General features: G+C 40.1%; 1 gene segment (V, D, J or C); it reads left to right on the top strand.

The window, feature by feature from the left end:
• Window positions 1–5292: 5292 nt before the first annotated feature.
• LOC129620458 (T cell receptor delta variable 1-like) lies at window positions 5293–10262 on the top strand (the record flags this gene model as incomplete). The annotated part of the segment is given in 3 exon segments: window positions 5293–5341; window positions 5565–5856; window positions 10244–10262. Coding segments are annotated over 3 exon segments (360 nt in total), but the record flags the coding sequence as incomplete, so codon positions are not given.
• Window positions 10263–12630: the final 2368 nt, after the last annotated feature.

Below are 12630 nucleotides of genomic sequence, written 5' to 3'. Positions count from 1 at the left end.
TCTTTATTTCTCCATCTGGCTGATAGAGGAGGCTGTTGAATAAATCGGAAATGGCTTTCTGTATAAGATCAGAATAAACTCACAAAAACTTTCTTTCTTTACACTTTAAAGAGATATTCTGACTTTTTTTACACAATGATATGTAAAGCATCTCAGACACTAGAGGCAAGCAGTTCGATTAAGACAGCCTCTCTTCCTAACACTCCATACAATCTCCTTCAGGAAGAGAAATCTAAATTTTCTGTCAAACTTCAACTTCAGAGCAACCTGGGTTCAAGTCAGCCAGTCTTCAGACTTTTGTTTGTGCAGGATCCCCAAGAAAGATTCTCACCACTTCTTCACTGCTCTGCCATGACTGTGGGGTCCACTTTGAGGTGCTTCCATTCCTGACTGACTGGCATTCCATTTTACTCCCTTGTCTGCACATGGAACATGGTTCCAATTTGACTGAATAGAGACTTTTTGCTTTAGCTGAGTTCATTGATTCAGCACTGATGTTTCAGGAGAAGCTAGATCCCAGTCAGTGACCCAGCCCAATGGCCACATCACTGTCTCTGAGGGACCCCGTCTGGAGCTGAGGTGCAACTACTCATCTTCTGTTCAAACAAATCTCTTCTGGTACATGCAGTACCCTAACCAAGGACTCCAGTTTCTCCTGAAGTATACATCTAAAGACAGCCTTGTTTCAGACATCAACTGTTTTGAAGTTGAATTTAACAGGAGTGAGAACTCCTTCCACTGGAGGAAAACATCAGTCCATTGGAAAGACTCAGCCTAGCACTTCTGTGCTCTGAGTGACTTCAAGGGAAGGTGAACACAAACCTCCTGAGATCTGGTAGCTTAAAATATGCAGGGTCTCAGACAGTGTTATTTTTAGGAAGTTGGCATGTTCTTTGAAGATAAACAGAATCCTGGAAGAGTTTGATTCTCAAAGACATCTTAGATTATTTTTCTTTTCTTTTCTTTTTCTTTGTTGTTGTTTGTTTTACAAAAGAAAAAAATATTGTTTTCTTAAGTTCAGTGTTCTCCATGGAATTGATGATGGTAGGTAGCGCTTCCTGTCAGTGTCACCTGAGCACGGTTTGTTGGCTGAGCTGATTGGTTGCAGGAGCAGGAACATTTCCAGTCAAGTCATGACCCTCACCACACAGGGTTTACTATGTATCTTAAGGTGAAAATTTCCCAGCAACAAAGCAAAGTGTCATGAAGAGGCAAGTGGACACTGTGCTGGGGCTTCTGGTTGCCCAGGTTTGCTGGGAGTTGGGGCTGCCCCACAGGGGAATCTGAAGGATTGAGTAGTGGTAGTGCTGTGGGAGGGAGAAGCAGGAGCTCACAAATTCTACAGACTTTCTATCCTCATCATTCCTGAGGGCACTTTCAGGGTTTTGCAGGAGCTCTGTGGCTCAGCTGGTAAAAAATTGCCTGCAATGCGGGAGACGTGGGTTCGATCCCTGGGTTGGGAAGATCCCCTGGAGAAGGGAAAGGCTACCCACTCCAGTATTCTGGCCTGGAGAATTCCATGGACTGTATATAGTCCATGGGGTCGCAAAGAGTGGGACACGACTGAGCAACTTACACTACACTACTGTGACCCTCACCTGTGACTCTTTCGCTCTTTCTCATCAGGTGTGAGAGGGGTGGATGTGGAGCAGAGTCCCCCAGCCCTGAGTCTACAGGAGGGAGCCAACTCTACCCTGTGGTGTAATTTCTCCACCCTCACAGACAATGTGTAGTGGTTCCATCAGAACCCTGGGGGCCTCCTCATCCGTCTGTTTTTATATTCCTTCAGGGACAAAGCAGGATGGAAGATTAAACACCATGACAGTACCTACAGAATGCCACAGCTCACTGCATGTTTCCTCTTCGCAGAACACAGACTCAGGCACTTACTTCTGTGCTGTGCAGCATAGTGCTCCCCAAGCACCTGCAGCCTGTACTCAAACCCTCCGCGGGGCTCAGCCCCTCCTCCAGCCACAGTCACACCATGACGCCGTTACCAGGTATTTGCCCTGTTTAGTATTTCTTACCTACACTAGTACAGTTTTAACCACAAACACTTTTTGGCCCAATGAATTTGGGATTTGGTCTTTTCCCTTCTGAATATCTCCTATATTTCCCTCTGCACTAGAACCTCTGACTTGTAGCTAGGAGAGTATCTAGATAAGACTACAGATTTAAAGTAAATATTTAAACAGAATATCCTGGACACCAAAATGATAAAAAGTGAAAGCATCTAAAAGGAGAGAAAATGACTCCAATAAAGATGTTATCCGGTTTAGTTGGGTGTCTCAAGAATATTCAAATCTGCCTTACCATAATTGCAAATACAAATAACTTGCAGTTACTCACGTTTGCAAATTGCAAATACTCACATCTCATCCTATGACTGGGGCAAAACAAACAGAAAATATTTGTTCAGTATTCATATATGAATTGATCACTTGAAACAAATTTATCCTCTTTCAGTTCTGGATGCAAGAAGTCTAAAATCAGTTTCACTGGCTACAGTCAAGTTCTTGGCAGGGTTGATTCTTTCCCTTCACTGCACATTACCTAGTTTTAATTTATTTATTTTGTAAGTGGAAGTTTCTACCTCTTAATCCCCTTCACCTATTTCACCCCTACACCCACCCCTTTCCCCTTAGTAACCAATAGTTTGTGCCCTATATGTCAGAGTCTGTTTCTGTTTTGTTATATTTGTTAATTTGTTTTGCTTTTAGACTTCATATAAAAGTGAAAGCACACAGCATTTGTCTCTCTCTATCTGACATTTCACTAAGTGCGATATCCTCCAGGTCTATCATGCTGTCCCAGCTGGCAAAATTTTATTCTTTTTTATGGCTAGTAATATTCTATTGTACACACACACACACACACACACACACACACACACACACACTCACACATATATATCTTCTAGATCCATTCATATGAGTGAAAACTGAGGTTATTTCTATATATCTTCACTATTGGAAATAATGTTGCAGTGAACATTTGGGTGCATACATATTTTTGAATTAGTGTTTTTGTTTTCTTCTGATAGATACCCAGGAATGGAATTGCTGAATCATATAATGCATGTGCATGCTAAGTCATTGCAGTTGTGTTCGACTCTTTGCAACCTTATGGAAACAGATCGCTAGGTTCCTCTGTCTCTGGAAATTTTCCTAGCAAGAATACTGGAGTGGGCTGCCATTTCCTACTCCAGGGGATCTTCCTGACCCAGGGATCAAAATTGTGTCTGCTGCATTGAAGGTGGATTCTTTATTGCTGAGCCACCTGGGAAGGCCCGAATCATAGAGTAGTTATATTTATTATATATAAACTACTACTATTATATATATATATATATATAACTACTAGTTATATTTTTATTGGTTTGGGGAATCTTTTGAATAGAGGCTACACCAGATTACTTTCCCTGCAAGAATACACAAGTTTTCTCTTTTCTCCACATCCTTGACAATACTCAATTATTTTTCATTTTTGTCATGATAGTATTCTGGTAGGGGTGAGGTAATATCTCACTGTGGTTTTGATTTGCATTTACCTGATGATTAGAGATGTTGAACATCTTTTCATGTGTCTGTTTGCCATTTGTATATTTCTTTGGAAAAATGCCTGTTTCATGTCCCCTGCCTGTGGTTTTGATATTGTGTGCATAAGTTTTTTTATATAGTCTAGACATTAACCCCTTATTGACCAATCACTTCCAAATATCTTCTCCCATTTGATAGGTTGCCTTTTTTGTGTGTTAATGGTTTCTTTCACTGTGCAAAGTATTTTAATTTAATTAGATCATATTTACTGTGTTGTTTCTTTTTTGTCCTTGCCTGAGGAAATAGAGACAAAAATATGGCAAAGATGAATCTCATAAAGCATATTGCCTATACTTTCTTTAAAAATTTATGAGTTCAGGTCTTATATTTAAGTCTCTAATCCATTTTGAGTTTATTTTAGTATATGCTGTGAGAAAATATTCTAATTTCATTCTTTAACATGTAGCTGTCTAGTTGTCTAACACCACTTATAGAAGAAGCAGTCTTTCCCCCAGTTGCTTATTCTTGCCTCCTTTGTTATAGATTGATTGACCATGTATACAAGGGGTAAAATCTGGACTCCCTATTCTGTTCCATTGACTGAATCTCTGTTTTTGGGCCAGCAATGTATATTTTAGATTATAACACCTTTGAAGCATATTTTGATGTCAGGGACTGTGATACCTTCAACTCTGTTCTTTTTTTTTTCAAAATTGCTTTGACGATTTGTGGTCTTTTGTGGTTCTATAGAAATTTTAGGATTATTTGCTCTAGTTGCGTGAAAAATATGATTATTTTGAGAGGGGTTGCATTAAATCTATAGATTGCTCTGGTTCAGAGGACATTTTCACATTGTTTATTCTTAAAACCCATGAACGAAATATTTTTATATTTACTTGCTTTACTTATCTTCAATTTTCTTCATCAATATCTTATAGCTTTCAGAGTGACATCAATACAATTCTAGGGGACATGATCTAATAAGTACAATTCTCCTCATAAAGGCAACAAGACTGAATATCCTGATCCTCCTAAAAGTCTAATAAATAAGATTCAATGTCGGATTTCAAAAGAATAATATTTTATTCCTGTTTTGGTTTCGTAAAAACACATACAAATGAATAGATTTTGAAAGTCAGAAGAACTGATGTTTCTTCATTTCATGTTAAAGTAATTTTATTTACTAAAAAATCTAAACATAGCCCTAAAACCCAGTTAATGAAAAAAAAGATAAGTTAATTATTTTGGATAAGATAGCTTTTCACCAAGAAAGCTGAAAAGCTGTCGGTTTTAAAAAAGTCATTGTTTCCGAATGGAGGAAAGGTAAGTATAGGTTAAATGAATGACCATTAAGTTACAAAAAGAGTTCATATCCTATGCTAAATTCTATCTTAAATGAGCTGGTAAAATTATTTTACAAATGATTATCAATTTTTGTCAACTTATTTAAAATTCAGTTCCCCTCAGCTCATACCTTTAATACTAATTTTTTTGTCCATACTCCTTTTCAGGATCTGCCTAACTCAATTACCAGGAAAAGACAAGTAGACAAAATAAAGTTTGTGGTGAGCCAGACTTTTTTCCCATATGTGCACAGACCACGTGGTCTATGAACATGACACCCCCACTTCCTGTTGGGGGGAGTCACACAGGCACCAGGTAGTATGTATATGTGCTGCCAGGCACTCAAAGACACTGAACTCTCAGCTTGAGGCAGAAACTAAGCACATTTGTGCAGGGGAATCCACGCCTCATGCTGCTCTCCAGTCTGCTCTGTGTGTTCCTGGCCCTCACCTTCTCTGGTAGGGATGCTTCCAAACATGGGTGCGAGTGTTCAGGACTCGCAGTGAAAGGACTGCACACAGGCGCGTGGTGTGCACATAGGGACTTGGGAGGAAAGGAGGGTTGCAGAAAAGCATACTTATTATGATTTCAATTTGGGTTTTCTTTGGGTTCCAAATTAGTCTAATTCTTACATTATTTTGTTCATTACTTCAGCTGTGTTTCCTGATTTTTTCCCCACAGGATGTGGTGTGGCACAGAAAGTTATTCAAGACCAGCCAGACACATCCAGTCAACTGGGACAATCAGTCACCATGACCTGTCGGTATGAAACAACCTGGAGCTATTACTACATGTTTTGGTACAAGCTGCTTCCCAGTGGAGAGATGATTTACCTTATTGGTCAGGTTTCTTCTGGCCAGAATGCAAGGAATGGCCGCTACTCTGTAACTTTTCAGAAAATTCGTAAGTCTATCAGCCTCACCATATCAGACTTACAGCTAGAAGATTCTGCCAAGTATTTCTGTGCTCTCTGGGAGCTCACAGTGCTTAAAGTAATGGGAAAAGCTAAACAAAAACCCTAGAGTTTAATAAAAGAGAGCTTCCCTGCTGCAGAACTCCAGCTGAAATATGCACCTGCAGATCCCAGACCAGAAATGGTAGTTGTGTGGTTGCTTAATCTGTGGTCTGGAAGTTCCTTTTAAGTCACTTAGGAACAGATGTCCAAACTAACTTTCTAGTAATATGTTCTCAGTCTTGATTTTTTTAATTTTATATCAATCATACAGAACATGTGCAAAGTTGTCTAAATTTGAAAACTTTCCCTGTAATAATTTAATGTGGCGACTGCACTTAAAAAACCTCAAATCATAAATCTGGGTTTAATTTTCAGAAATTGTCATGAATATAATTTCCTTAATCTTTTCTTCTTAGGTTTTGTGTCCATTAGGGTACAATCAGAAAAGTAGAACCACAGTGATACAGAATAAGAGACTCATTTTAAGGAATAGAACTCTCAGGCAATTGCTAGAGTTGGTGGAGGAGTTTATACAAAGTTGTTATCTTTGCATCTTGACTGAGCCTGAATTTACTTTAAATCAACTAGAGTGTCATTTGGAAAGGGAAATTGGATATGAACAAAAACATGGGGAAAACTGACATTTAAGGACATACTAGAACCCATGAGGATGATTGGAACCCACAAAGACACACTAAAAACTTGTCTGTCTCTCACCTCCTTCAGTCTCACAGTAGTGGGTGACCTTCAGGAGAAGTGGATATTTATCACCATGCTACATGCACATTGGCCCAAGACAGAGAGATGATGAGGAGGAGATCTGGTTGGAGGTTAAGGAGCTGTAAGTCAATAAGATGAGCTAGCAGCTCAGCAGCAACACGTGTGAGTTGTACAGTGACTGGAGCCCTGCACCAACCAGCAGGGCATAAAAAAATGTGGCTACTTGATGACAACTACCTTCTAAACCTTGCACAATCTTTTTTATGGCCAACCCTAACCCAGAACAATACAAAGAAACAAATTCTGAGTCATAGATTTCCAGCTAGTAGAGACACTACAAAGCTATTCCTGACCTTCTATGTCAACTGGTCATCCATCTATACTTCTTTTAACAACACACTTTCAAATAAAGAAAATGGAAACACTATGCCTCTTGTTAATATGATGCAATTATTCCCCATTCTACCATAATCAACGTGACCTTCTCCTTAAGAGTATACCAGGTTTGTGCATGCTTACTAAGTTGCTTCAGCCACATCTGACTCTTCATGACCCTAAGTACTGTAGCCCACCAGGCTCCTCTGTCCATGGGATTCTCCAGGCAAGAATACTGGAGTGGGTTGCCACACCCTCTTCAAGGAATATCAAGTTCACTTATCCATATTTGAGTGTTGTCCCACTCAATGGGACACCCACATTGTCCCATTGGTTCCTGCATCTTAACTACGGAGATACAATCAGATACAAGATTAACTTGTATTTTGCACATCATATGTTTCCATAGGCAGGCAAGTAGGGGAGAGATTTAAAAATGGTTACTCTATGCATAAATATATTCATATCAAACAGAAAAAGAGATTGTCATAACTACTGTCAACTTTAAAAATATTCACAACCAGAAGTTGAGAGTTATGTTTATCTGGTGGGAATTTTTAGGACTTCAAGCCTGGGAGATAGCATCTCAAGTAAACCTGAAAGAACTGCTCCAATGAAGTGGGCAGAGGAGCCAGGTTGTATAGAAGTTTTGCAACAAAGTGCGGGTAGTCGGAACATCAAAAGATTATTGTTAATTAAAGAAAAACGGATATCTCAAGTTAAGGATGGACTTCCCTGGTGGCTCAGACAGTCAAGAATCCGCTTGCAATGCAGGAGACCTGGGTTTGATCCCTGGGTTGGGAAGATCCCCTGGAGGAGGGCATGGCAATCCATTCCAGTGTTCTTGCCTGGAGAATCCCCATGGACAGAGGAGCCTGGCAGTCTACAGTCCACGGGGTTGCAAAGAGTTGGACACGACTGAGGGACTAAGCACAAGTTAAGGAGTCTAGCACACTTCTATGCATGGGGAGATGTAAGAGTCCGGGCTCACTGAAGCCATTCTTTTACTATTCACCTCAGCTATCTTGGGGCCAGTATCTGTGTTTCTTATATCCTGAGCTCCTTTAGTCTCATGGTAGGGAGTGACTGCAGTTCTGATGGTTGTTAGATCACAGATATTCTTCTCCTTCCTGAGTGCCCTTAGGCTCAGGAGCTCACATTGGGCTGCAGGTGCTGATGACTGTGACATCCTTGTTTACTGATATGGCAGGAAATACTCCATTTCTTACTGTTACAGTTTTTGTTACTACAAATGACCACATGATTGTTGGTAGTATTTATAACTACCTTTTCCATTACCCATTCCATAACATTTTTGCTCATAACAAGCACCTTCACTCACTGCCATACTTGACTTCCTATAAAACAAGCTCCTTACACAGGAGCAATGCTATGTGGAAAGTCATCAAGGTGAATAAGACATTCTGCAAGCCCACCACTCTGGTTTTGACAGAAGTTCAAAGGATATTGAAGGCAAATCCTAGGGTCTATTTACGTGGAAATAATCTTGCCAATAAATAGGGAAAATTGATATACTGTATTCTGGGAAATATCATTAAGAATGATGCTTGATTTCATATCAGATGCAATAGAAGTCACCAAGGGAAAGCATTTTTAAAGTGTTAAAAGGAAGCAAACAAGTAATACTTTCAAACTAGCTTCTTATGAACATGAAAATGAATCCTTTATCTAAATCTTTCTATTTTTTTCCACTGAGAATCAGGCTGTAACACACGGCATGAATCAAGAGTGAAAGCTGAAGCTCTGCCAGCTGGTGTCCTGCTCAAATATCTTATGATGATTACACTGGCCTCTCTGCTCCCCTCCAGTGATCATGGGTTAAACTGCGAGGAAGCCTGTTGCAGTGAAAAGGTAAAAAGAGAAATGAGGTTTTTTTCTTTCCCTTTCCTGGGACCAAAGAAGATAAAAAGAACAGTGAGCAGGCCTGAACATTCCTGAAGTGAAGTGAAAGTTGCTCAGTCATGTCCAACTCTTTGCAATCCTATGGACTATAGTCCATAGAATTTTCCAGGGCAGAATACTGGAGTGGGTAGCCTATCCTGTCTCCAGTGGATCTTCCCAACCCAGGAGGTGAACCGGGGTCTCCTGCATTGCAGGTGGATTCTTTACCAACTGAGCTACCAGGGAAGCCCTGATAGAGATTCCCTGAAGTCTCAATAGGGAAAGGTGTGAACATTCCTAGTTGTTTTTGTTTTGTTTTTCCTTAACTGCTCCTAACTCTGCATATCTGTAAGTTTGCTTTACTGCTCCCTAACTCTGCAGGAGCTGCAATTCACACTGTCTCCTTTGTCTCTATGCTAAATACATCTCCTATCTAGTGTTTTCCCTTACAACACCCTTCCCTTTGTAGTTACACATCAGAAAGAAGGCCACAGAGCCACCTCACTGCCAGAGTCAATTGCTGGGTTACAGATGCCAGGCTATGACTATCTATGAAACAATGCAAGAGGAAGAAATCAAGATCCTATCATCACCTTGACTCCTGACTGTGAGCCCTTGCCTATGGCTCAGATGGTAAAGAATCCACAGGTTTGATCCTTGCATCAGGAAGATCCCCTGGAAAAGGGAATGGCAACCTACTTCAGTATTCTTAAAGCCACCTTTCTATTTCCTCCAAATTCTGTCTCTGTCCTTTTTATTTGGCTTTGGTGGTCAGAGAAAACCAACAATTTGGCCAGCAAAAGCGTAATCACAATGGGAGCTCTCACTGCTGAACCAGTCAGTAAACTTCCCTATACAGAAATGGGGAGAAAGAGGTTTCAAAAAAACTGGCTGTTTTCTTTCCTTTTTTTTTTTTTTTTTTCTTCTTCTTTTGCCTGCCAGATGTGAAAGTGATTGACTTCAAATGATAAATACAGCACATGGCCTGATTATGGCTGCACAGTAAGAGGCTACCTTGAAAAGAAAGCTTGGAATTGTTGCACAAGATGGGAGTTTCTTCTCTGGCAAGTAAAATTGTATTTACTGCTCTGTCTTTTCTTGTAGTATAGACATATCTAGCAAAGTGGGAGCAAGAGTCAATAATGGGAAAACATAATTGCAGAAAACACTGCTTGGTATACTCATTTCAGTTTATATTATGGTACCCAATATCATAAAATAACACCCTAATGAATTAATTTCTCATTAATAGTAATAAGAACATGATAGACCATGGATATTTATGATAAGACATGAAATCTGCCAAGTAACCTACTACATATATGTCAGAAAGGGCTCCCATGGTGGCTGAGCTGGTAAAGAACCAATCTGGGAGTGCAGGAGTCTCAAAAGATGCCAGTTTGATCCTTGGGTATGGAAGATCCCTTGGAGTTCAGTTCAGTTCAGTTCAGTCACTCAGTCATGTCCGACTCTTTGTGACCACATGAACTGCAGCACGCCAGGCCTCCCTGTCCATCACCAACTCCCGGAGTTCACCCAAACCCATGTCCACCGAGTCGGTGATGCCATCCAACAATCTCATCATCTGTCGGACACTTCTCCTTCTGCCCTCGATCTTTCCCAGCATTAGGGTCTTTTCAAATGAGTCAGCTCTTCGCGTCAGGTGGCCAAAGTATTGGAGTTTCAGCTTCAACATCAGTCCTTCCAATGAACACCCAGGACTGATCTCCTTTCAGATGGACTGGTTGGATCTCTTTGCAGTCCAAGGGACTCTCAAGAGTCTTCTCAAACACCACAGTTCAAAAGCATCAATTCTTCAGCACTCAGCTTTCTTTATAGTCCAACTCTCACATCCATACATGACCACTGGAAAAACCATAGCCTTGACTAGACAGACCTTTATTGGCAAAGTAATGTCTCTGTTTTTAATATACTATCTAGGTTGGTCATAACTTTCCTTCCAAGGAGTAAGCGTCTTTTAATTTCATGGCTGCAATCACCATCTGCAGTAATTTTGGAGCCCAGAAAAATAAAGTCAGCCACTGTTTCCACAGTTTCCCCATCTATTTGCCATGAAATGATGGGATTGGATGCCATGATCTTCATTTTCTGAATGTTGAGCTTTAAGCCAACTTTTTCACTCTCCTCTTTCACTTTCATCAAGAGGCTTTTTGGTTCCTCTTCACTTTCTGCCATAAGGGTGGTGTCATCTGCATATCTGAGGTTATTGGTATTTCTCCCAGCAATCTTGATTCCAACTTGTGCTTCCTCCAGCCCAGCATTTCTCATGATGTACTCTGCATATAAATTAAATAAGCAGGGTGACAATGTACCCTGGAGTAAGAAATAGCAACCTGCTGCAGTATCCTTGCTGGAAAATCCCATGAACAGAAGAGCCTGGCAGGCCATAATTCATAGGTTGCAAAGAGTCGGTCATGAATGAGCACACATGCACTCATACATATCTCAGAAAAATATTGAACTTTATCTCATGGATAGATTATTCTGCAATTTCAGATTCTGTCTCCCAACCCCACCCCCAAGATTTTGCACATTGCTACAGCTGATTGAATATTTAAGTTAGGGAAGATGTTATGTTGGGTGATTTGAATGTTTGTTCCTACTTAATTCTTATTGGAACACTTCAAGGTTGGATCAATTCACCTTTAGGGAGACAATGTTACAAGGTGCTTGAGACCAAAGACTTGGTTTGTATTTGTAGATCTACCACTCATTAGTTGAGTATCTTGGGAAAATGACTTAATGATTTTTTGCTTTAGTTTTCTTGCATCTACAATGTTAGATATTGATAGAATATCAATATTGATAGGATATTGATAGAATCTACCATGCAGAGTTCTCATGAGAAGTGAATGAGATAATAAGTGCCAGTGCTGAGTCCAGTGCCCAGCAGAAAGATATTGACTACTTACAAGAAAGGAAATTGAACTTGAAGGGGGTTCAATATTTTGCCTGGTGTTGCATGGTAAGTATCAGAGTGGAGCCTCCCCTCCATATCCTACTTAGAGCAGATGCCCTTCCTCACCCCAAGAGTAACTCTGTCTTAATACAGTATTGTATTGTGTTTATAGTACTTATTACTCTTTAAAATAATTTTTTCTAAAAAAAAAATTCATTTAATTTTTCTCTCTTCCTACTGAACTGTAGGCACTTAATATCTCTTTACTACTGCATCCTCCAGACCTGAACCATGCTTGGCACACAAGAGACCAAACACACACACACACACACACACACACACATAATATGATACCCAGCAGGATTCTATAGGGTCTTTCTGAAACAGACTCCCAATACCCACCCTCTGTTGCTTCTTGTGCATAGAAAACCAATAGCCTCTTGGGGCTTTCCCTGAATTTCAAAGAATAAACTTAATCAGAAAAATTGCAGAAGGAGAGGAAAACAGTCAAGCAAGACAAAATAATAATAGTTTCGCCATTAAGCAAAGCTAAGAAGGACTTTTTGTTTCTTTCCATTTGAAAGTTTTAAATTTTTTAATTGAAATTTTATATAAAAAATTTCTAACCTAAGTGCTTTTCCTCCCATGGGTGCCATCCCAATCTCTCTCAAGTTGAATAGCAGCAGTCCACAACAAGGGAACTGATTTCTGAAAGTTCTCAGAAATTTTCAGTTTCTCTTTGCTGAAAGAGTGGGGTCAGTTCTCTTTGCATGTGACTTTATAGGGGGATGCCTGATCAAGCTTCTTCTTTGGCTAAAGTTTTTCCACAGACAGGGGCAGGCTGAGGACACGGGAGGCAAAGACCATAGAGCCCA

This window comes from Bubalus kerabau, chromosome 10, assembly GCF_029407905.1.
Source record: "Bubalus kerabau isolate K-KA32 ecotype Philippines breed swamp buffalo chromosome 10, PCC_UOA_SB_1v2, whole genome shotgun sequence".
Taxonomy (NCBI): Eukaryota; Metazoa; Chordata; class Mammalia; order Artiodactyla; family Bovidae; genus Bubalus; species Bubalus kerabau.
The sequence above is the reverse complement of the archived record's forward strand: the minus strand, read 5'-3'. Positions and strand labels throughout refer to the sequence as shown.